This window comes from Neoarius graeffei, chromosome 1 (genome assembly GCF_027579695.1).
Source record: "Neoarius graeffei isolate fNeoGra1 chromosome 1, fNeoGra1.pri, whole genome shotgun sequence".
Lineage (NCBI taxonomy): Eukaryota > Metazoa > Chordata > Actinopteri > Siluriformes > Ariidae > Neoarius > Neoarius graeffei.
This window is the reverse complement of record NC_083569.1, coordinates 72,410,347-72,437,148: the sequence shown is the minus strand read 5'-3', so window position 1 is coordinate 72,437,148 and position 26,802 is coordinate 72,410,347. Positions and strand designations below refer to the sequence as shown.

At 43.7% G+C, this 26,802-nt stretch overlaps 2 protein-coding genes across 2 annotated transcripts in view; one reads left to right on the top strand and one right to left on the bottom strand.

Moving 5' to 3' along the window:
* The first annotated feature begins 172 nt into the window (after positions 1-172).
* On the top strand, positions 173-6,141 carry zgc:194312 (uncharacterized protein LOC794943 homolog). The gene is made up of 2 exons (XM_060921216.1): positions 173-1,346; positions 5,039-6,141. Exons 1-2 carry the CDS (start codon positions 322-324, stop codon positions 5,097-5,099), a joined length of 1,086 nt encoding a protein of 361 aa, XP_060777199.1. The 5' UTR covers positions 173-321; the 3' UTR covers positions 5,100-6,141.
* acadvl (acyl-CoA dehydrogenase very long chain) overlaps positions 5,551-26,802 on the bottom strand; it is a 73,220-nt gene continuing 51,968 nt past the window's right edge. The window contains exons 14-20 of the mRNA XM_060921091.1: positions 15,115-15,216; positions 14,676-14,773; positions 13,772-13,844; positions 11,679-11,751; positions 10,943-11,015; positions 10,762-10,837; positions 5,551-8,124 (exon numbers count right to left, since the gene is read on the bottom strand). Coding sequence (XP_060777074.1) covers positions 7,987-8,124; positions 10,762-10,837; positions 10,943-11,015; positions 11,679-11,751; positions 13,772-13,844; positions 14,676-14,773; positions 15,115-15,216 — 633 coding nt within the window. The 3' untranslated portion in view covers positions 5,551-7,986. The remainder of the gene's footprint in view (positions 8,125-10,761; positions 10,838-10,942; positions 11,016-11,678; positions 11,752-13,771; positions 13,845-14,675; positions 14,774-15,114; positions 15,217-26,802) is intronic.

Here is a 26,802-nt window from a genome sequence, read left to right as displayed (position 1 = left end):
GAGACAGAGAGAGAGAGGCAGACAGACACAGAGAGACAGACAGAGAGAGAGAGGCAGACACAGAGAGAGACAGAGAGAGAGAGGCAGACAGACACACAGAGAGAGAGAGAGAGAGAGAGAGAGAGAGAGAGAGGCAGACAGACACAGAGAGAGAGAGAGATGCGCACGCGTGCCACACGCTCGCAGTCGAGAAAGGAAGGAGAAGAGAGAAGAGGAGGTTTCACAGTCGAGCGCTTCCTTATTAACCCAGAGAGAGTCAAGAAAACAAGCAGTGTCGACGGGAACAGACGAGTAACAGTGACAAGAACCAAATGGAGCCGGATGAAGAGGCAAACAGAAGTGAGAGAAGAGTCAGTGTTATGGAACGATGATTACTTGAGTCCCGTTGTGTTTAGGCAACTTTTACAGATGGCAAACGCATCGAGCAACAAAACGGACATCGTGTACACCCACGTCCGCGTCTGCGCGTCAGCGGCGGCCTTCGTGATTCTGTTCTTCTTCAATCTCTTAATAAACTGGACCATCCTGCGGGAGCAGCGCCTGCGCAGTCATGCTCGCTTCGTGCTCGTCTTCCACCTGCTGTTCTCGGCCACCGCGTACTTCGCCGTGTCCTTCATCTTCTACCTGCAGATGCACGTGCGCGCGGAGACGCCGGTGCCCGCGTGCGTCGCGCTCATCACTGCGCTGGCAACGAGCGCCTCCAACATCCTCCTCACCATCACCGCCATGGCCCTGGACCGCTACGTGGCCATCTGTTTCCCGCTCCAGTACAGCAGCGTCCGCTTCAAGCAGTGGCCCTGGGTTCTTGGGTTGGTCACATGGGCGCTCGCAACCATCATCCCTCTCAGCCTTGCTCCTAAAGTAGCGAGTCAGACTGCAGACCCCTACCCCAATCCCGACATCTCCTGTGGCCGGAATAAGCTAACACTAGGGGTGATGCACAAGTTTCTACTCATCTCCGTTTGCACTGTGCTCATCATGTACAGTTATGTGCGCATTTTGTGCGTGGGCCGCCGCCTGGGTGTGCTGAACCGGAGGAACCGGGCCGGCTGCAGGACCATCGCCTTACATGGCCTCCAGCTTGCAGTGTACATCCTGCCAAACTTCATTAACTTTGTGCTGCATCTCCTGACCAAAAATAAGACGATTACATCAGATACCAAGGAGCTTTTTGCTGTGGTAACGTTTGTTTTCTTCAGTCTGGCGCAGTGCATCGCCCCGATAGTGTACGGACTGCGCAAAGAGGAGCTGCTGGAGCAACTGAACCTCCGCTTCCCCTGCAGACTGAAGAGCCTGCTGGAGTGGACGGTCGGGGTCACCCATCCTGGACGGAAACCCCGCCAACGGTATGGCTCACATATTGCATCTTCATATAAAAAAAAAAACACACTGTAAAAAAAAAACAAAATTAGTTAAGCCAACTTAAAAATGTAGCGCAACCTGCTGCCAAAGGATTTTGAGTAAACTCCACTCCGGGCCAAATAGTTGTGCTGACTTGCTCTTTTAAGTCGACACAGATGAGTATTCTATGTTGAGCTTACTTTATTTAGCAAGTTCAGTGCATTCAAATTGTGATGTTGAAATAAATTGAAATAATCATTCCAATTAACTTGGAAAAGCAAGTTGGCACAAAAAACATTAAGTTATCCTTTTTTGGGCTTTTTTCACCTTTATTGGATAGGACAATTGGATATTGACTTGACTTTAGAAGTTCAGTGCATTCAAATTCACCTCATCTCATTATCTGTAGCCGCTTTATCCTGTTCTGCAGGGTCGCAGGCAAGCTGGAGCCTATCCCAGCTGACTACGGGCGAAAGGCGGGGTACACCCTGGACAAGTCGCCAGGTCATCACAGGGCCGACACATAGACACAGACAACCATTCACACTCACATTCACACCTACGGTCAATTTAGAGTCACCAGTTAACCTAACCTGCATGTCTTTGGACTGTGGGGGAAACCGGAGCACCCGGAGGAAACCCACGAGGACACGGGGAGAACATGCAAACTCCACACAGAAAGGCCCTCGTCGGCCACGGGGCTCGAACCCAGGACCTTCTTGCTGTGAGGCAACAGCGCTAACCACTACACCACCGTGCCGCCCTCTGCATTCAAATTCATCTCATCTCATCACCTCTAGCCACTTTATCCTGTTCTACAGGGTCGCAGGCAAGCTGGAGCCTATCCCAGCTGACTACGGGCGAAAGGCGGGGTACACCCTGGACAAGTCGCCAGGTCATCACAGGTGCATTCAAATTGTTTAGTTGAAATAAATTGAAATAATAATGCCAATTAACTTAGAAGAGCAAGTTGGCACATCATGGTTCTAAGTTGAGTTTACTCAAAATCCTTTGGCAGCAGGTTGCGTTACATTTTTAAGTTGGCTTGACTATTTTTTTTTTTACAATGATTTAGTGTACATTACATTTTGTAGTTAATACAAACCTCTCAACACTTAAGTTCTACTTCACTTTGCCTATTATTACACAAACAGAAACAAATACCGACATACAAGGAGGGCATTCCCTGGCCTCTGTTGAGGAAAGCTTAGTCTAGACTCCTAGACAACGTCTCGTGTCAGTTTGCACGGACTTCTCACTCCACCCGACCGTTGAAACTTTCAAACTTGTGAAGTGCGCATGCGCAGTGGCATCGGTTAAGGGGTGTCAATCAGCACTTGAATATATAAGTTCACTTAATTTTCCAATTCCTATGAACTTGTGGCGAAGGAAAGGCGTCTCAACTATTTTTTTTTAGTTACTTGAACAATTAGAAGGGAAATTTGTTCATTCAACTTAGAATCCTTTTATCACTCAACAGTTTTGCAAGTTACATTTTTTACAGTGCAGCATATACTTGGTTGTTACAAAGTGCCAATATGCGCTTTTTTGGGGAGGGGGCGCACTATAATAAAAGGCCAACATGAGAACAGGGACCATAAGCCTAAACACAGCACAGTGGTGAGCTGGCTTGAGTTTCCCAAAAGCATCACAGCACAAAGATCATCGTTAAATGGTAGAGCGAGCAACACAATGAACACTCTCTCTCTCTCCTAGTTAAGATGCTCTTAGTGTTAAGAAGCTTTTGGGAAACCCACCCCTGATAAACACCCGAGCACATCTTTAAAACGTTAATAACCCTTAGATACTTTACATTTGGAGCCTAGTTAAACAGATCTCCATTATAACAGTGACAGTTTTATCTGGTCAAGAAGCCTATTTGATTGAAGACATGTTGGCAATCCATCATTCAGGATACAAGTTGATAAGTTGTCCTGTAAGAACATTAACCCTGAATTTCATTTTAACCAAATGAGGAAACTGTAGAAAGAGAGGAACTGGGAGTGTACAGAACCATTTTTAAAACATTAATAAAGGTTCAGGGGATTTTAGACTCCAAGTCACGTACTGTATGTTTTGGCGAATAAACAAACCGAGGGTACTTTCATAACTACACAAGAAAAGTCAGAATATTAATTTATATTTCCATAATACATTCAGTATAATTACACGAATTAACTTTTGATAAGACACAGCTGTTAATTGAAAAGCATTCCAGGTGACTACCTCATGAAGCTGGTTAAGATAATGCCAAAAGTGTGTAAAGTGTCATCAGGGTAAACGGTGCCTACTTTGAAGAATCTAAAATAGTCAAACTACAGAAAAACCTGAGTAGGTGCGTCCAAACTTTTGACTGGTACTGCATACTGTACCGTGACCCTTTCGGTCTTCTGCTTTCAGAAGCTTTCTGAGCAGATAATCAGTACCAAAAATAACCCAAGAAAGAAAGAAAAAAACATTTCCACCTTTCTTTCAGGGAAAGGAGAACGACATCAGAGATCAAGTTTTATTTCAAATAATAGTAGGAAGCTGAGAATTTTTTTTTTTTTTTTAAATACACAGTACCAAGTCAAAAGTTTGGACACACCAATTATCTCATTCATCTCATTATCTCTAGCCGCTTTATCCTTCTACAGGGTCGCAGGCAAGCTGGAGCCTATCCCAGCTGACTACAGGCGAAAGGCGGGGTACACCCTGGACAAGTCGCCAGGTCATCACAGGGCTGACACATAGACACAGACAACCATTCACACTCACATTCACACCTACGCTCAATTTAGAGTCACCAGTTAACCTAACCTGCATGTCTTTGGACTGTGGGGGAAACCGGAGCACCCGGAGGAAACCCACGCGGACACGGGGAGAACATGCAAACTCCGCACAGAAAGGCCCTCGCCGGCCCCGGGGCTCGAACCCAGGACCTTCTTGCTGTGAGGCGACAGCGCTAACCACTACACCACCGTGCCGCCGGACACACCAATTGTTTTTCTTTAATTAAAAGATACTTCAAGTCTTGAAGTAATGATGGATGTCATTTCTCTTTACTTAGTTGAGCGGTTCTTGACATAATATGGATTGCTACAGTCGTGGAATAGGGATAGTTATTGTATTTTTATTACTTGATCTCAAATGCATTAACGCGGCAAAAAATTACACGAATTAACTTTTGATAAGACACAGCCGTTAATTGAAAAGCATTCCAGGTGACTACCTCATGAAGCTGGTTAAGATAATGCCAAAAGTGTGATCAAGGTAAACGGTGCCTACTTTGAAGAATCTAAAATAGTCAAACTACAGAAAAACCTGAGTAGGTGCGTCCAAACTTTTGACTGGTACTGCATATTGTACCGTGACCCTTTCGGTCTTCTGCTTTCAGACATCTTCCATGTTGTCTGCATCACATTCTCTTTTGTTTCTCTCTCCCCCTACCTCAACATACCCACCTCCACCATCACAAGACCACAGACCCACATCTGATAATGCGACTTTTTTTTTTAAGGCTTGGTAATGGGAGGGTTTCGTTTACACAAAAAGACCTGCTACCCGAATTACTTTTGCAGAAACAAAGGATTAAGATCATGTTTGTAGTTTGCACAACGTAGCCCATTTGTAATCGGTGGTAGTTATAAGACTGTATCCTGAACAGATAATCAGCATCAAAAATAACCCAACAAAAACACTTCTGCTTTTGTTTCAGGGAAAGGAGAATGACAACAGAGACACTTTTATCAAGAGAAGTATCACAGACGACAGTGTGACCATTAGGAACAGTACACAGAGACACTGGATGCAGATTTAATACAGCTACAGACTGGACTTACAGTATTCATGCATTTTTTGTACATGAACTCAACTGTGAAATGGTCAGGAGACCAGAGAATAGACTTACAAATGAAGTGGCAGCTATGTGGAGCAAAAAGTCATCAAAAAGCTTGTTTCGACACGGTGGGTGACTTGAGTGTTTAAAGAGTATGTATTCAGTAGACTAACCCTATAAAATGAGAACGGGAGAGGGGTCGTGTAATGAAGTATAAGCATGTTTTACAAGTCTTTCCATAGAGTATTCATCAGTTGGTTTTGAATTCATGGGTCTCCCCTTTACTTAACCCCTTAAACGAGCAGTGAGCTGTTCCAGACACGTTCCTCACACTCAAGTGCGCAGCCCCTTCTGGGTAGGTTACTTCATAGTTTCTATAAATAATCATATGATGGGAAATCAAATATTTATTTTAAAATGACAGTTTACAAGCAATGGAAACAGCTCACCAAGGACCAACAACTGTAGCAAAATGAACCATGACTCCTCTTACACAAACTTAATTAAAAAATGTATTTTTTATTTTTTTACCAAGTTTGTCAAACCCGAGGTGTCATTCAGACAGGTCACAGATGCAGCTAAAAATGTCATCATTGCTGCAAGCGCATTATACAGATCTCAGGAGACTTGACCAATTTTAAAATTCAACAATCCCAACACCAAGCTGAAAGATTTCAAGGGGGTCAAGCTAGCAATACTTAGACATAGCATTTTGAAGTTACTCTTCTTTACGTTAATTGAAATACTGATCATTAAATACACAGAGTCTATTTTCTTGTTTATTTAATTCTTTAATGTTTATTTATTTTTTAAATCACAAGACTCTGGTACATGGGGGGGGGGGGGGACCCAGCCTGCAGAGAGCTTTTAATATTTTAGTCAAAAAAAAAAGGAAAAACAAAAAAACCCTGTGAAATTTCCTGTAACTGCATTGTAAATTTCAGGCACTAACCAACTGTATGCATAATAAATATCTTGCTCAAGTTCTGCAATTTCTGTTGTGAATGTACAAGCAGACAGGCGCGTACAATTAAAGCTTACACCTCGGAGTTCACACACATGCAGATCTACAGCCACTGTGTACAACAGGAACAGAAAATCCGACGCACAGAAATGTGGGAATGAAATCCAAAATCTACCGAATAAAAAAAATTACTGTTATGAAAATTTAAATACCTTAGAGTACAGCAATTGAGGGTATTTGTGATAGAGTACAAAAACACCCAAATGATTTCCTGTTAATTTTGCCAACCATGTGTGTGTAAGAATGCTTCAACAGGTGTTCAATATCCAAATAACAGAAGGCCTTAAAAAGTGAGCCACTAAGGCAGCATGACCGTTTATATTAAAAGTATAAAGCCTTATGTACAGGAGTGTATCGGTGAAGGGGGGTTGAACCAGGTCAAAATCAGCTGTACAAACAAATAATCCCTTCAATACAATGAGAAATTTACAACACCACTTGAAAGAGGCCAGATGTGGGTCCATGTTTGTTTATGTTGTATATAAAAACAAAACCCCACCCACCACCACTACTATTATTATTAATCCCGACTATTTAGTTTTCAGTCAGCGAAAATCTCATGTACACAGTCAGAAACGGGTACAGTAGGAGTCCATTTCTGTCCCTCAAGGTACAATCTATACTAATGTATCCCCTAGGGGTCATTATGGGACGTCAAGGTAACCATGTGTACCTTTTTAAGGTCAAAAATGTACATATACGTTCCCTAGCAGTATATAAAAAGATACAAATAAGTACCTTGGACCAGCCTTTCTCAACCGGGGTGCCGTCTGGCTTCGTTAGGCTTGCCATCAAAAAATTATATATTCTAACACTGAAATAAATAAAATGAATTAAAATTCCAAAAAACGATAGTTACACTAATGCAGATCATCGCCGCCTCATGGCCCCCTTTCCCATGTCACAACGTCACTGCCGGGGTCAGCGTATGGTCACGCTGACCATATGCTGACCCCGGCAGTGACGTTGTGACATGGGAAATTTGTACCCAGTATTTATTTGTCTCATCTCATTATCTGTAGCCACTTTATCCTGTCCTACAGGGTCGCAGGCAAGCTGGAGTCTATCCCAGCTGACTACGGGCGAAAGGCGGGGTACACCCTGGACAAGTCACCAGGTCATCACAGGGCTGACACATAGACACAGACAACCATTCACACTCACATTCACACTTATGGTCAATTTAGAGTCACCAGTTAACCTAACCTGCATGTCTTTGGACTGTGGGGGAAACCGGAGCACCCGGAGGAAACCCACGCGGACACGGAGAGAACATGCAAACTCCACACAGAAAGGCCCTCGCCGGCCACGGGGCTCGAACCCAGACCTTCTTGCTGTGAGGCTACAGCACTAACCACTACACCACCGTGCCGCCCTGTATTTATTTGTACCCCGTATATTTTATATGGGGGTGCCTTGAGAATTTGCATATTTCTGAAGGGTGCCATGACTGAAAAAAGGTTGAGAAACGCTGCCTTAGAGGGTACTGCCCCAATGACAAGCTGGTGTTCCCCAAAGGTACTTTATGATGTATTTTATTTTCTGAGTGTACTATACCCACCAGTTCCACATCCCAAAACACTTCTTGCGTTGAAACTTACTTTTTACACATTCATTTTATTTGACAATAACTTTACTCACTGGTACTAGCAAGTCTTATAGTCATGCAATTATTCCCTCCACTTGCCCAGCTTGGCAGTATTCAGCCATGTGGGAAGTTGTATGAATTTATTTTTTTAATCAAGGCCCAAGAAAAGGTTAGCTTATGACCGATAGCAGTAAGGGAAAAAGAAGAAAGTGATTTTTAAAAGCCCAAGGGATGAGGAGAAACCACCCCGCCGTTCTCGACCACAGCTGCAGAAATGGCACGCAGGTTCTTGAAGATCTGCTTGGATGTGCCTGACCTCAGGAACTTGATCTCCTGCATGATTCTCTGATGAGCCTAAACAAGGAAAGGGCAGAAAAGCCACCTGAAGTCAAGTCAACTTCATTGTCAAATATGCTATACATGCTCGACATACAGCACAGATGAAATATCAGTCCTCTCTGACCCACACTGCAAACAGGCAATGCAATAAATAAAAATAGAATAATTGAAAAAAACAAACAATATAAACAGTAAAAACACTAGATAAGAACTACACACAGACTAAACACTCATAATATAAACAGTGTAAACACTAGATAAGAACTACACACAGACTAAACACTCAGACAATACAAACAGTGTAAACACTAGATAAGAACAAGACAGACTAAACACTCAGACAATATAAACTGTAAACACTAGATAAGAACTACACACAGACTAAACACTCAGACAATATAAACAGTGTAAACACTAGATAAGAACTACACAGACTAAACACTCAATATAAACTGTAAACACTAGATAAGAACAAGACATAGACTAAACACTCAGACAATATAAACAGTGTAAACACTAGATAAGAACTACACAGACTAAACACTCAATATAAACTGTAAACACTAGATAAGAACAAGACATAGACTAAACACTCAGACAATATAAACTGTAAACACTAGATAAGAACTACACACAGACTAAACACTCAGACAATACAAACAGTGTAAACACTAGATAAGAACAAGACAGACTAAACACTCAGACAATATAAACTGTAAACACTAGATAAGAACTACACACAGACTAAACACTCAGACAATATAAACAGTGTAAACACTAGATAAGAACTACACACAGACTAAACACTCACAATATAAACTGTAAACACTAGATAAGAACAAGACATAGACTAAACACTCAGACAATATAAACTGTAAACACTAGATAAGAACTACACACAGACTAAACACTCAGACAATATAAACAGTGTAAACACTAGATAAGAACTACACAGACTAAACACTCAATATAAACTGTAAACACTAGATAAGAACAAGACATAGACTAAACACTCAGACAATATAAACTGTAAACACTAGATAAGAACTACACACAGACTAAACACTCAGACAATATAAACAGTGTAAACACTAGATAAGAACAAGACATAGACTAAACACTCAGACAATATAAACTGTAAACACTAGATAAGAACTACACACAGACTAAACACTCAGACAATATAAACAGTGTAAACACTAGATAAGAACTACACACAGACTAAACACTCAGACAATATAAACAGTGTAAACACTAGATAAGAACAAGACATAGACTAAACACTCAGACAATATAAACTGTAAACACTAGATAAGAACTACACACAGACTAAACACTCAGACAATATAAACAGTGTAAACACTAGATAAGAACTACACACAGACTAAACACTCACAATATAAACTGTAAACACTAGATAAGAACAAGACAGACTAAACACTCAGACAATATAAACTGTAAACACTAGATAAGAACTACACACAGACTAAACACTCAGACAATATAAACAGTGTAAACACTAGATAAGAACTACACACAGACTAAACACTCAGACAATATAAACAGTGTAAACACTAGATAAGAACTACACACAGACTAAACACTCACAATATAAACTGTAAACACTAGATAAGAACAAGACATAGACTAAACACTCAGACAATATAAACTGTAAACACTAGATAAGAACTACACACAGACTAAACACTCAGACAATATAAACAGTGTAAACACTAGATAAGAACTACACAGACTAAACACTCAATATAAACTGTAAACACTAGATAAGAACAAGACATAGACTAAACACTCAGACAATATAAACTGTAAACACTAGATAAGAACTACACACAGACTAAACACTCAGACAATATAAACAGTGTAAACACTAGATAAGAACAAGACATAGACTAAACACTCAGACAATATAAACTGTAAACACTAGATAAGAACTACACACAGACTAAACACTCAGACAATATAAACAGTGTAAACACTAGATAAGAACTACACACAGACTAAACACTCACAATATAAACTGTAAACACTAGATAAGAACAAGACAGACTAAACACTCAGACAATATAAACTGTAAACACTAGATAAGAACTACACACAGACTAAACACTCAGACAATATAAACAGTGTAAACACTAGATAAGAACTACACACAGACTAAACACTCAGACAATATAAACAGTGTAAACACTAGATAAGAACTACACACAGACTAAACACTCAGACAATACAAACAGTATAAACACTAGATATGAACTAGATGTAGACTAAACACACACACACACAAACAAATTGGTTCAAATAACCAAACAGTCAAGGGCACTTGAGGTATAGCAGGTAAACATGAAACATGAAATAAGCAGAATAAACAAACTAGCAGCTGAACCTCAAGTTCAATATAGGGATGTAGAAGCTCAAAAGTGAACATGAGCAGACATTCAGAAAAGCAGTTACAAATGCTGGATGTGATGTACTGGTTACACTAGTTGTATTAGAATGTACTTGGTTTTTTGTTTTTGTATTACATATTTGGCTAGCAGTTGCGGGGGGAATCACACAAAGAAATTTCCCTGAAACAGTACATGGATTACACTGCAAAGTGTGTGATGGGAAGGGGGTGGGAGGCCAACTAACCTCAGTGCACCAGGTCTCACACAGCATCTTCTCATGCTGAGCAGATGAGTGACCCTGACTCAAAGACCTGGAGGCCCTGGGGGAGAAGCAAAGCACAGATTTCTCATACACTTTGTGCCACAGTCGTGTGTATGATTTCATTTATCAATGTGTGTGCGCGCACGCGTGCACCAAGTGTTACCTGGACAGCACCACGACCATGGCATACAAGTCAATAGCACAGTCTGCAACTCTTTTCAGCACAAACTGCTCATCTGTTTAAAAAAAAGGGAGAAAATAGGCTTCACTGCAAGAAAGTCTATGAGAAAAGGAAGTCTAGAAGACCTGAACAAAATGGGAAAACACATGCTGACTACACAAGATGAGAAACTAAAAATCGCACGCGCACATCTGAGATGAGCGATTCAGAAGGTTTTTTTTTTTAACCACCATCTCTGCCTGAAACTAGAGAGGAAATTGGCTATGCATGCACATTGCCACATAATTGCAAGATCTGGCTTGCAAAAATCATGATATAAACTGCATTTAGATGCTAAAACACTTCCAGTAAAATTAACAGAACATTATCATGGTGATCTCTGAAGTCTTCGTTCTCATCTACTTACGGGGCTACATGATCATTTCAACCAACTTAAAGCTGGTCCTTGTACAGACAGACGGTTTATCTTTAACAATACGCCAACTGAGAGTGAGTGTGTGTGTGTGTGTGGGGGGGGTTATGCACATCTTTTTACGTTTGGAACGAATTCAATCCGATCGGCAATTCCACACGCAGTTTCCATAAAAGCGACGGAGTTCCAATTGAGCCGTTTATGTGAAGAAATTCCATTCCGATTGAGTTTGAATCCGATTATTAACAGCTTAGTAGGATCCATGTAAACGAACTAAAAGTAGGGATCTGGAAGCAGATTTCTCACCAATGATCCTCTTGCCGTGCTTTAGAAGCAGTTCTTCAATCACCTCTCCAAACTGCTCAATGGCTTTAGCCGCCTGGGAAAAGAGACAGGGGGAAAACCCACCCACACCTTTTAAGATGATCACTGAAAGCAAATGAGTGATTCCACGCTTATGGGTACTGAAATGGGGACATGAACTTATTCACCTAAAACCATTTCTTTTTTTACCATCAGGTCACAAAACATGTAATCTTTAATGAATGATATGTTAAAAGATAACTTTAATTTTCTGAGATGTAATAAAAACATATTTATATGCCAAAGTCAAGCCTATGAGTTCCAAAATGATGCCTGTTACATTACTTGTTACGATTGTCCATCTCGCGTCTGTTACAAATTAATTACAATCTAGCTATATACTAGAGATGTCCGATATTATCGGCCGACAGATATTATCAGCCCGATATTAACATAAAAATGTAATATCTGTTAATATCGTTATCGGATTTTTTTTTGCCTCAAAACCGATAAAATAATGCTTGCGTTGCACCCAAATAGTGCCTATGCGCTCCTGAAGCGTTTACCGGCGCAAAGATGATGACCTCATCAAGCTGCGTCTTGAAGCGTACAAACAAGCGTGGATGGCTGCAGTGACAAACTTGCTCGCTCTGTTTCAACATTATGTCTGTGGTTTGGAATTATTTTCAAGTGTCTCCTTCGGACGTTAAAGTTGTTTACTACTCTGGAAGGTCTGGACTGAAACTTTGTGCCTTCCTTGTTCTTATTGCACACTACCTTAATGTTGCATATCTTTGTTGTTGCTCATGTAGAGCAGTGCTGATTGAGCCCAGTTTATAATTTCAATGATTGCATTAGCCCAAGTAATGGGCTAGGGACACAGGCTGCTTACACCTTAAAATGTTTCATTTTTTGTACTTCACCTCAAGCCTGAAGTATTTTTTGTAGCTCAAACAAATGTGCAGTTTTCAAAATTGTGCAGTATAGTTGCCACATTGTAATTGACTCATATTTGTGCATTCATTCAATTAAGGTGATTGAGTTTTAGTAAAAGAAACAGTTCATGAGGCATCCTACAAACGCAGGCTCATTTAACACAGAAAAAAGAGTAGCCTGTCATACACTATGCCTGTTATTTTAGTTGACTTTAGATGCTGCTATGTTGCACATAGTTGTTCAGGTACAATGTTTTATCATTTGTGAAGAAGTCAAATTTGCCCTATTTGTTGTGGGCATTGTCAAGATTATCTCAGGGAGAGTGTAATCCAAACTGTTGTTTGAGACAATTTAAAAAAAAAATAAACATGGCACTTTTTCCCTAAATTAAGTTGAAGTATTTTTCTTATTTTGCACAGACAATGTTAACATTTGGAAAGCCTTGTTGCATTCAAGAATGCATCCAGTGGGGCATCACAATAACATTAAGCATGTTGTGTTAATTCCACAACAGGAGATATGTGATGTTACCTAAATTAGTTCTGAGGAAAAATAACCCACATATCGACATCGGTATCGGCTGATATCGGAATCGAAAATTGAGAGTTGGACAATATCGGCATATCGGCAAAAAAGCCAATATCGGACATCCCTACTATATACCATGTTAATCTTATTGAAAGAATGTGTATGTTTATTCTACTACACATGTTTATTAATTATATTTGCTAAAACATCACCTTCCTAGGTTTCAAAAAGTAATTCTACATTGTTAAAATTGAGAATATATATGTCCACAACACTTCTGTTACGTTCTGACTTTGGCATACAAATGTGTTTTTATTACATCTCAGAAAATTAAAGTTATCTTTTAACATATCATTCATTAAAGATTACATGTTTTGTGACCTGATGGTAAAAAAAAGAAATGGTTTTAGGTGAATTTTTAAAAATAAGTTCATGTCCCCATTTCAGTACCCATAAGCGTGGAATCACTCAGATGCTAATCAACCATGAACTTTTGTTGATACCACCACACGTATCCTGTGAGACGCTGGTTAAAAGACAGCTGGTGAACGATGAACAAGTTTATTAGAACTATCCAATTTCAGAAAAATTCAGGAAATTGTAAAAAAAAGTGTGTATCGGTTATGTCTCACCAGAGCACCACTGTGGGCCAGTTCTGGATGGACACTTCCCTGCAGCGTGAGGCCTGTACCCATGCCAGCCTTCCTGCATGACAGAGAATGAGGGCAATTGTGATCATTTACCTCCAATCATCTTAACTTTAAACCACCCAAAACAAGACAGGCAGTTAAGGGGTGTTCACACGGCAACTTTTACTCCGGTGTAGCACCGGGGCTGCCCTGGTAGAGCGTTCACACGGTACAAAGTTATACCGGTGTAGCCCCTGAAAGCTGCTTAAACCGGTGCAAATCTAACCCTGCTCGGGAGGTGGTTTAAGAAATTTACTCCGGAGTAAATGCTAGTTTGCGGGGCAGCACCGATATAAAACGGGACGTCTGAACGCTACAGGGGTAGACTCGCTACGCGTGAGGAGAGTTGATTACATACGGGCATTGCATAATTTGCATCCTGGTATTTTGCGCTTCCAAAATGGCGAATATCAACAACAACAGAACTGCGTGTCTTCCAGTGTTGCCAGATTGGGCGGTTTTAAGAGCATTTTGGCGGATTTGAACATATTTTGGGCTGGAAAACGTCGGCAGTATCTGGCAACACTGGTGTCTTCATCCACGTTGTTTTCCCGGCGCTTGGTGATGCCATGACAACCGGGAAAAGGAAGTACATTTTCACGCATGTGCGTATTTCATTTCCGCATTATTACTATCGTATAGCACGGTCGCAAAAACTGCCGTGTGACGGCAAGTGGGGCTGCACCGGTGCTAACACGCTTCTCTCTAGTAAGCAGGTTTGTGACGTGTGAACGCTCCACAAAATTTACACCGGTGTAAGATATATCGCAACAAAATACATCGGTGCAGCATCGATGCAAATATGTGCCGTGTGAACACCCCTATAGTCAATGAAAGTATGTGTCACCTTTTGGCACGTTTGGTTATTTCCCCAGCCAACAGACCAGCATTGCTAAACGGACTTTTCAGAGCTTTTTGCAAGTTCTTCAGCTGATTTCCTGCATTCTACAAATCAGGATGCAAATTTAGAACAAACATGTAAACATTTTATGGCTAATCATGCAAAATATTGCTTTTCAGGTTGATCGCCAACCATCTCAGTGCAGTTGTCTTTACAGTGTATAACTGGAATAGCATTTACAGTTTGAAACTGCCTCAGCACACTTTTTCCTTTCTTTTCTCAAGTTGTACAAACGCCTCACTCTTGTAGGCAAAACAGTTGTGCATGAACAGTGACAACTGTCAACAAGCATTTGCCTGAAACCTCAAATGCAGTTTCACAATTTCTACAGGAAATGTTTACCAGGTGCTTGCTCATCTTGTCAGCAAGTCTGTTCTCCAATTACCTGGAAGCCATTGAGTGCCACAAAGAGTCGCAGAATGTCGTTGGTGCCTTCAAAGATACGGAAGATTCGCAGGTCTCGCATGACCCTCTCGACACCAGCGTCCTGTGTCAAAACAATACTATAAGTGCAAATGCTGGGTTGAAACGTATCCAAATTGGACAGCTTCCACAAAACTTAAACATCAGCATGAACTTCCCCATTTCAATTCTTTATATGGTATTGGTTATATTAAGGGTTAACAAAACTCCAACTTCCCAAACTCTTGTGATAAATTCCCTTGTGGTAAAGAGACATGGACAAAACGTGTAGGCCCTCCAAAACTAGTGGTGGGAATCATTTAGAAATATCTCAGGTAAAAGGCAACACACAACTTTAGGGGTGTTCACACAGCAACTTTTACTCCGGTGTAGCACCGGGGCTGCCCCGGTAGAGCGTTCACACGGTACAAAGTTATAGCGGTGTAGCCCCTGAAAGCTGCTTAAACCGGTGCAAATCTAACCCTGCTCGGGAGGTGGTTTAAGAAATTTACTCCGGAGTAAATGCTAGTTTGCGGAGCAGCACCGATATAAAATGGGACGTCTGAACGCTACAGGGGTCGACTCGCTACGCGTGAGGAGAGTTGATTACATACGGGCATTGCATAATTTGCATCCTGGTATTTTGCGCTTACAAAATGGCGAATATCAACAACAACAGAACTGCGTGTCTTCCAGTGTTGCCAGATTGGGCGGTTTTAAGTGCATTTTGGCGGATTTGAACATATTTTGGGCTGGAAAATGTCAGCAGTATCTGGCAACACTGGTGTCTTCATCCACGTTGTTTTCCCGGCGCTTGGTGATGCCATGACAACCGGGAAAAGGAAGTACATTTTCACGCATGCGCATATTTCATTTCCGCATTATTACTATCGTATAGCACGGTCGCAAAAACTGCCATGTGAACGCAAGTGGGGCTGCACCGGTGCTAACACATTTCTCTGTAGTAAGCAGGTTTGTGACGTGTGAACGCTCCACAAAATTTACACCGGTGTAAAATATATCGCAACAAAATACATCGGTGCAGCATCGATGCAAATATGTGCCGTGTGAACACCCCTATTAACACCCATGGGGGGGGGAGCATCGTCACAACCAAAATAATGTATGTGCAATAAATGCAGTATTGCCTGCATTTCAGCAAGTAATTAAAGAAAATGGGCTGCTATTATACTAAAATCATTATTTTCCAATAACAGCACATCTGAAAGTATTTTATACCCAAAGTTACCCTACAGCAATTTGAGTTAAAACCTGTTTACTAATGAACACCACATCATACTCAAGTTTATAATTGTATTTAATATGGAATTTTCAAGAAACAAGACAGTTCCTGTTATCCATTATGCTTTAGCAGCTATAAACAGCCTCTCTCTCACTCTCACAGCAGCCTCTCTTTTCCTCTTTCAAAGACAAAAAATAAAATGCAGCCTGGCATGTTACTGAAAAACCAGAAGGCACAAAGTGCTCAGTTCCTGAAGACTTTCATGACATGAAACTTAGAGCCGAGACTCGTGTCATAAATGCTAAACGAACATCTTACAGAAAGCTTCAGCATATCAATGCTTATCATAATGTCAGTTGAAAACACTCAAATCTGTTCATTACACTATTAGAAATAAAAGTGCTCAGAGTGTGTATATTAAACACCACGTGTGCACCTACTTGCTCATCAGCCAATCGCGTGGCAGCAGTGCAATGCATAACATGCAGATTTGGGTCAGCAGCTTTGGGTAATGTTCAGATCAACCATCAACATCTCATTATCTGTAGCCGCTTTATCCTGTTCTACAGGGTCGCAGGCAAGCAGGAGCCTATCCCAGCTGACTACGGGCGAAAGGTGGGGTACACCCTGGACAAGTCGCCAGGTCATCACAGGGCTGACACATAGGTGGGGTTTACATTAGACCGTATCAGCGGATCATCAGATTAACGTTTTTAAAAACGATTAGCGTGCACACAGCAACGCCAATACACGGATACGCTAATCACATTCGGCACGCAAGTTGAGAAATGTGTCAGTGCGGCTCATCGCTTCCTCCTCAGCTGCTGCGCTCCAAATCACTCCGCCCCGAACAGCGAGTGCCCTCTGGAGGGTGCGCACTCCAGCCCTGAGCAGCTTACACAGCGCGCGAGTATAGCGCACGAGCAGTGATTCGGGACTGAGCTGCTGTGCGCAAGTCACTTACCACTTGCAAGTGGAAGGATGGCAAGCCTAAAGACAATCATAACTACACAATGGGCAGTATTTGCATCAGTATTTTCATACTTTTATACTCTTTAATGAAAGGTGATACAAGGCGGAAGTCCGCGCTGTTTTTCAGCAGTCGCGTCACATGACCAACGCCAGCGAATCAGGAAGGTGGATGTCACAGTGACGTTGTCCAATGACGACGCCAGCTAGAGCTCAGCACAGCGTATCCGCGTATTCTCAATGTTTACACAGCACCTGAGCTGACACGATCTGGATTGAATACGTGGACGCTGGCGGATTCCCGTTTCCCGGCGTTTTAATGTAAACGGACAGTGCATCCGCGAAGAAAACGAGACAGATACGGTCTAATGTAAACTTGACCATAGACACAGACAACCATTCACACTCACATTCACACCTACGGTCAATTTAGAGTCACCAGTTAACCTAACCCGCATGTCTTTGGACTGTGGGGGAAACCGGAGCACCCGGAGGAAACCCACGCGGACACGGGGAGAACATGCAAACTCCACACAGAAAGGCCCTCGCCGGTCACGGGGCTCGAACCCGGACCTTCTTGCTGTGAGGCGACAGCGCTAACCACTACACCACCGTGCCACCCCAACCATCAACATGGGGGATACAATGTTCTCTCAGTGATTTTGACTGTGACATGATTGCTGGGATAAGATGCATTTACTGGCTTGAGTATTTTTGTAACTGCTGATCTCCTGGGATTTTCTACACAAGTGTCTCTAGAGTTTACTCAGAATGGTTCAATGGGGGGGGGGGATGCTGTGAGTGGCAGTGCTGAGGACTGAAACGCCTTGTTGAGAGGGGTTAACTAAGAATGGCCAGACTGGTTTGAGCTGACAGAAAGCCTACAGTAACTCCAACAACCACTTTGTACAACTGGACATGAACAGAAAAGCATCCCAGAATACACAACACCTCGAGCCTTGAGGCAGATGAGCTACAGCAGCAGAAGACCAGGTCAGGCTCCACTTCTGTCAGCCAGGAACAGAAAGCGGAGGCTGCAGTGGGTACAGGATCACCAGAACTGGACAGCTGAAGACTGGAAAAACATAGCCTGGTCTGATGAATCTTGATTTCTGCTGATGCACACAGATGGTTGGGTCAGAACTTTGTACCTACAGCATGAATCCATGAACCCAACCTGCCTTGTGTCAACAGTCCAGGCTGGTGGAGGTGGTGTAATGATGTGGGGAATGTTTTCTTGACCCACTTTGGACTCCTTACCACGGTGGTGTAAGTGGTTAGCACGGTCGCCTCACAGCAAGAAGGTTCTAGGTTCAAGCCCAGCGGCTGGCGAGGACCTTTCTGTGTGGAGTTTGCATGTTCTCCCCGTGTCTGCGTGGGTTTCCTCCGGGTGCTCCGGTTTCCCCCACAGTCCAAAGACATGCAGGTTAGGTTAATATGGGACGGCCTTGGGCTGAGGTGCCCTTGAGCGAGGCACCTAACTCCCAACTGCTCCCCAGGCGCTGTTAGCATGGCTGCCCACTGCTCTGGGAGTGTGTGTGTGCTCATTGCTCACGTGTGTTCACTGCTTCAGATGGGTTAAATGCAGAGAGGAATTTCACAAGTGTGTGATGAATAAAGTTGTGCTTTCTTTTCAATCATTGCCTGAATGCCACAGCCTATTTGAGCACTGTTGCGGACCATGTGCATCTCTTCATGGCCACAACTTGCTCATCTTTCATGACAAGTTCAGTATTCTTCAGTGGCCTTCCCAGTCACTAGCTCTAAATCGAACAGAACATCTTTAGGATGTGGTAGAACGGAAGTGTCACAGCATGAAAGTGCATCTGAAAAATCTGTAGGAACTGTGACGCAATCATGTCAACATGGTCCAGAATCTCAAAGAAAAAGAGGTTTCCGATATCTTGCGGAATCCATGCCATGAAGAATAGGGTGCATCAGTTGCCCCCTAAAAATGAAAAGTTCCTCCAATCACGATGCATTTTTGTTTTTATGTTCCTTTTGGTAAGAAAACACACTCATCTCATCTCATTATCTGTAGCCGCTTTATCCTTCTACAGGGTCACAGGCAAGCTGGAGCCTATCCCAGCTGACTACGGGCGAAAGGCGGGGTACACCCTGGACAAGTCGCCAGGTCATCACAGGGCTGACACATAGACACAGACAACCATTCACACTCACATTCACACCTACGCTCAATTTAGAGTCACCAGTTAACCTAACCTGCATGTCTTTGGACTGTGGGGGAAACCGGAGCACCCGGAGGAAACCCACGCAGACACGGGGAGAACATGCAAACTCCACACAGAAAGGCCCTCGCCGGCCCCGGGGCTCGAACCCAGGACCTTCTTGCTGTGAGGCGACAGCGCTAACCACTACACCACCGTGCCGCCCAGAAAACACACTGGGTGAAATATTTTGACAAAATTCAAAAGTTTAATGGTGGCACCAGGAGCTCAAAGTTATGGAAAAAGCTGCTATTTTATGACTTTTATGACAAAATTTCGATCACTTTTCATGAAACATTATGGCACCTTACAGAGTATACCAAATATCTTAGATACACATTTTTAGCACATATTCTAAATATATTATCAAGCACAGTTTGAGTTTTAGCTGTTCACTGAATCATTGTTCAGCTACTTTTAAACAATACAAATGTATTATGAAATCACATTAATGCTTCTCAATCCCTTGCAAAGGTTCTTAACATGATCTCTGGCTCACAAGAAATCAATAAATGGAGTCCAACATTGTGATTCAAACCTTACGCGAAAACATAAAATAAGCATTTTTTGGCAAAAAAATGAACCTCATGGTGACACCATTAGACTTTTGAATATGGTCAAAAAATTTTACAGGATGTCTTTATTGGTGAAAAGGAACACCCAAACAAAAGTGCATCAGATTTTATGAAAGTGAGGGCAGCTGATGCACCCTAATGAAGAACTGAGGCTGTTTTGAGCACAAAGGGAGGCCCTTTCTTTCCTCCGGGTGTCCGCGTGGGTTTCCTCCAGGTGCTCCGGTTTCCCCCACAGTCCAAAGACATGCAGGTTAGGTTAACTGGTGACTCTAAATTGACCGTAGGTGTGAATGTGAATGGTTGTCTGTGTCTATGTGTCAGCCCTGTGATGACCTGGCGACTTGTCCAGGGTGTACCCCGCCTTTCACCCGTAGTCAGCTGGGATAGGCTCCAGCTTGCCTGCGACCCTGTAGAACAGGATAAAGCGGCTACAGGTAATGAGACGAGATGAGATGAGGGAGGCCCTTTCCTATGGTGTTCCTAATAAAGTGCTCCATGAGTGCATTAGAACAAGTGCATTAATGTACACTGTGATCTGCCTTGCAGCCAGAACTCCAGTCAAACCTTCTGTTCCAGAAAATTCATCAATATTTTCAGATTTGAGAATTTAACCCTTTGGTGACTGACCCCTTGAAAATGGTTCCTCCAGGAAGGATGACTTTTCAGTTGTCAAGACAACGGAAAAACTAAAATACAAAAACAGAAAGATACGTCACAATGCTCTTGTGCACAAAACAAAATGCTCTTGTATTTTAGTTTTTCCGTTGTCTTGACAACTGAAACGTCATCGTTCCTGGAGGAACCATTTTCAAGGGGTCAGTCACCAAAGGGTTAAAAGGGCATATCACGGGTAAATTCAGGAGCAAGATCAGTGTAATTCTCCTATTTTATATTAAACTTTGGTCAAATATCTGTAACATTCTGCATTATCTGCAATTTTTTTTTACCTTGCGCAATACCAGAAAAATTCAGTTGAAGTCAAGCCATTTGAGGCGAATTGGTCCGCCTCTGAAAAAACTTGCCATTTGGATTTCCTGGCAAACATTGATTTTCGTGACGTCGCGTGCGGGACGCCTCCCTCTGAATCCTACGTCAGCGCTGGTGTTGGTAACTTGCCAGCGCCCCCTATAACGATCCCACAATTTCCTTGCGCGCTCCACCCGGATGTGACGTGAAGTGGAACTGCTTTAACTGTATCGAGAGCGCCTCGATTCGCTCTCTCATGTTCTGACTACTGGAGTGGTCGGACGGACTGTAGGCACGCTCGCCTACAGTGTTGAGACTAACCGCTATTGTCTGAGAACAGCCTGTTCAAATTAGTTTCGGCCGAACTTTTGAACGACCCGCTAAGTTTCAGCGATATAGTGGTTTCGATTCTAAACCTTTGCAAAGTTTAACTACAGTTAAGTAGTTTTCCACGCTAAGAGGCATTTGCGGACAGCTTCGCTCCTCTCAGCCTTTTTCTCGTCGACGCATCACCGGAGGTTTCTCCTGAAGCACCGTGGGCCAGCTAGGCCTTCATCTCCCTGCTTCGTTAGCCGCGGTTGGACGCAACGCGCCGCTAACCTCCTCTCCTCGGACTGCGACCCTCAGCGCGGACATCGGAGAAAGAACTTCCATCGCATTGAGTAGGCACTTGGGCAAATTTTTAATTTGTAGCTTATTCAGATGGTTGTTAGGGTCATGTTTAAGCTTTGAGCTATTTAGCATACCCGCTCAGACACGGAAGGTGTTTGTTTGTTTTTATTGTTTGTTTGTTTGTTTTATTGTTTGTTTTGGTTCTGTTTTTTTTTTTCTTTGAACTTGTTAGACAGGGTATCTTGCATGATATCTTTCCTTAACTCCATTGCTAGCTTCCCTATCTGATTAGCAGCGCAGCGACAAGTTTGTTATTTTAAGCTCCGAGGCTAGACCGCTACAAGGCCTAGTTCTCTCCATCCAACACATATACACACTCTCTCACACTCTTTCTCTCTCTCGCGTTGAGTTCTTTGCCTAGATAGTCTGTTGGAAATTGTTGTTAAGTGCAGTGTTTGGATCCAGCTGTAGCGTGGTCAGATTCTCCTTAGCAACTTATTGCTAGCTGGTAGGCTTGTGTTCTCGACTAGGCCTGCAGGCGCCATTTTTCCGACGCCATTTTGATACCTTCCTCATTGAGTTACCTGTGATACGACACCTAGGCACTGACCGCCATTTTGTTTAAGCATTGCCAGAGTGGCTAGCATTAGCATCTGCCCACAGATACCTACACAAAGCACACATTAGCCACAGAGCTAATCCTTTGTTCTATTTAGCTAACATTCCTTTGTTTTAGCTAACATTCCTTTGTTTTAGCTAACGACAAGCTAGGTCACACACACACACACGCATCGGCTTGCCCTAGCCTCACACACACGCACACACAAGGGATTCTTTTCTTTTTTTTTTTCCTTCTATCTCTTTCTCTCTCTCTTTCCCTCAAATTTATAGTCCAGGTGTAATTGTTCCATTGTTTTGTCTTGTTTATTACCTTTGCTGACATTGAATGTATTTTGAGTTTATTATTATTAGTGAGTAGTAGACAAATAAAAGCTAATAAAATTGAATTGCATTTTACTTGTTCCTGTTGTTTATTCACAAGGTCAACTATTTAGAACTCCTTTTTCCTTCAGAATTTAGCTTTTGTATACAACTGGGTTTCCCATCTAATACAGAGCTACCATTAATCTTGAGTGTAACCATTCACGGTGAGTATTAAGATTAATAATTTAAGATTTTATGAGACTGATCTTTATTTATAAATTGATTAATTTAATTATCAATTATCACATAATTTATAATTTAATTAATCCCAATTCAACCTACATTAAAGTGGTGCCCCGTGTGAGGAATAGTTTAATGACCTTGTGAATTTCTCAACAATAACTTGTAAACTGCTGTATACCCAAAATCAACTGCCAAGGTATAACACAGATGACTTTAATGGTGAATCATTAACAGTGTGTTAATCACAGAACTGAAATTCAGCTGCCAACCACAGTTAGCTGATAAACTGGTTTAATTGATTAGTACCTTAGAGTAATATCTAATCCAAGTACTTAAGTAATATTATTAATAATCATTATTATTAACTAATTATTAATTAAGCTAATTAATACAAGTGAAACATTAGTGAAAACAAAGTAGCTAAGAAACCACATCAATTATTTAGCAACTTGGATTGAATTAAATTCTAACCTAATCAACACCTAGTATTAATTTCCTTTAAGTTAATTAATACATTTCGAACAAAATGTCGCGTTCCCCATCAAGGGAGTCAGAAGGGCCCCTCCTCTCTCTCTTCGACGTTGTAGGCGATTTAGGCCAAGTCCTGGAGGATAGGAGAAATTACTTCTGTGATCTGGACCAAAAGGCTCGCTTTGATGAAATACACATAGCCGTTAGGGAACTTAAGGAGCGTACTATGACTCTCCCAGAAGGGCTACCCAAATTGTTCATGATCTACTATAAGGAAATGGAACATGTGTGTATGACCCTCGAACAAGAGAAAAGAACACTAAAACGACAACTGGCCGAAGCTCAAAGGAGAGCAGAAAGCGCGGAGAGTAGCCTCGTGGGCCTGAGAGCCACACAAGATGAACTAAAGCGCGAAATAGAATACCTCAGGGAAGAAGTGACGCAAGCACGTCGCTCAGATGAGGGATCGGCCAAACCCTCCCAAGAACAGAGTTCCGCTCTGGAGGAGGAAGAACCTGAGCTTAGAACGGTAGATCAGACACCGCACTCAAGCTCAACTCGCGTGAAAGTCGCGCGATCGCCACCTCGTGGCGCTGGGAGTTTTTACTTTACTCCCCACTACACCCCCTCGCGCTTCAATATCGCTGCAGCCTCTAGCCCGCAGAAAACGCCGCGCTACGTACCCTCAGACTCCTCTGACGGAGAGGCCGCCTACAAGCCGAAACGCAGACATAGGCGATATGAGAGCAGCTCAAATAGCGAAGACAGCGAGGACCCCTACGGGTCAAAATCAAAACGCCTCGTCGCAGAACGCAAAACTAGGATCCGCCAAATCGACGCCCTTGCGAAAGACATAGAGCGTTTTGAGCCGGAAAATCATAGACACCGAAGCGTTAATGATTATTTCCGGGAAATCGAGCGTAGCCTCCTGGACCTGCCAGAGGCTACGTCGCATGAAAAGGCCAGACTAGTCTGGAAAACTTTAGGTAGTGGCGTACGAGCATTCGTTGAGACCTTACCGCAGTCAGTCCTCGACAACTACAAGAAAATACGTAAGTACTTGAAAGAGGAATACTCGTTGTACGAGGATGAGACTGCTGCGACGATGGGTGCTATTCTGATCAGACAGAAACGAAGCGAACACCCTCGCGAGTACTACCATCGGCTCTGTGCAGCGTACTTTCAGGGCAGAAGCGAGCCCGGGCTAGAGGAAGATCGCAACTTCAAGTCCCTCTTCCTCCATAACCTTCACCCGTGCATCCGTAACCAAGTAACACTCGCGTGTCGCCAGCGCCCCCATACTATGAGAGAAATGCGTCGCACCGCACAACTAACGTGGGAGACGTTCGTCCGACCCACGGACCGCCACGAGGACGATCCCAGAGTCCTCAGCCTATATGAGCAGGAAGGTCAGTCCTTAGGCCTAGAAGGGGATGAAGCCCCAAACCGCGGGCCCCCTTGGGCGAACCCAAACCCCGGCCACCAGACGTCGAGTCAACCCAAAGGTAACTGGAAAGTTCGACAAGCTGGAGCCAAGGGGGAACAGGGCCCCAACGCCAAAGGGCAAGGTAACCGCAAACCTGGCAGTCACGGCCCTAAATCTCAGAATAGCGGACAGTCAAGGCCCCATCGCAACTCCTCTCGAAGGGAGCGGAGCCCTAAGCTAGCTACCGCTAAACAAGCCAACCAAGAGCCGCTTGGGATGGCAGAACTGAGGACCGAATTAGCACGAGTTAAACAACTGCTGAGCAATAAGAACAGGAAGGGTAAGCCGAGCAAGGACAGGGACAAACCGTCAGCATGACTAGGCCGGGACCCATCCCCACCACCACCGCGTGTCTACCTCGTGGGGTGGGGAAAGGACCCCTGCCCAATAGGCAGCGATGAGTTGAAACCACCCCCCCCGGTAGTGAAGCCTGACCCGCAGGATGCACCCCTGACGCAGTTTCTTGGAGATTTGGTTAGGAAAGGCAACGCCAAGCGTATCTATACCCCAGTGGTGGTAGAAGGCAACGTTTCCCTCCAAGCTCTCTTGGATACCGGGTCAGAAATCACCCTGATGTGTTCCAAAGTCTTTGCAGAGGTTTCTGATGCGCGGCGCGCGCAAGGTAGACCCATCAGAACCGAACGTTGTGACGTCAACTTGGTTAGCTTCACCCAGAATCAAGCCCCAGTAACAACCATTGCATGGTTAGAACTCACCTTCCAGGGCATGTCCATCACTCACCCCACTTACATCTGCTCTGTCGGTGTAGAACCGTTCCTCATTGGCCAAGACCTACTAGATAGGCTAGCGCCCCTCATTGACTGTCGTCGTGGGCAACTGTGGGCCCAGGTCGCGTCCCCACAGACCCCAGATCCTCGTCGTCACGATCGAGCCTGTTGCGATGAAGTTAGCGTGGAGGCTACTCCACCGATAGCTGAGTCAGGGCAGGTCCCCGAGAACCTCGAGACCACTCCGCTCCCCCCTGAGCCGAGTCAAGACGCACCAAACTCAACCGACACTCTTCTCAACCGCAACGCGCTTGATGGCCACCCGTCTTTCCTTTGCTTTCTTGGCGAATCTGCCCCAACCAGGTACTACCCCTGGATATCTGGCAACATTGCTGTCAACGGCGTCACGGCACCTGGCGTCAGGTTAGCGCTTTGGTCAGAGAAGTCAGCCATCAGCCAAACGTGGTTCGACATAGTGCGTCAGAGCACTCCTTCCCCTGTCTTTGTGCAGAAGAGCCACCGGCTACTGTCAGCCGAACAACCCCAGAGCCCCATCAAAGCCACGGGCGTCTGCGCCGTGTCGCTCGCCATCGGTCAGAGAGAATTCCTTCATTTCTTGAGTGTCGTCCCCGGACTTCCTGACCCACTGGTCATTGGGGCAGACATCTTGGTCAGACTGGGAGCCCAACTGGACCTAGTCAACCGGGTCATCTGGACCCAAGCCGACGCTGCTAAGCACCCGTTCCAAGCTGACCTGGAACAAATGCGGTCAGGACAAACGATTCCCCAAGCCTGCCATGTCGCTAGCGAATTTGACATTGTCATTCCCGCTAGGACTGCTGGTTCCCCTCTTAAGCTGGTCATCATGAAAGACCAACAGTTTCGTAGCTCCCAGGCGTTCTTCCAGCCTCTCAGATTCTTCATGGAGCTCGATTTAGCCGTGTGTGGGACTCCGCTGCTTGAAGTGAGTCATCGTTCCGCTTACCTCCTGGTTCAAAACTCCACGCGGGACGCCATCACGATCCCCGCCCGTCGGCCTTTAGGCCTTCTGATAGACCAGGCATTCCATGACTTTGAACTCACCATTCCAGTCATCGGTGAGCTGCCAACGCCGGACACTCATTCCGATCCAGTGGAACCTCCCTGGATCACTCTTCCTTTCCACATGATCCACGTCAAACCTCACGACATGCTTCGCGACGAGCGCATAGTCATGACCAGAACTG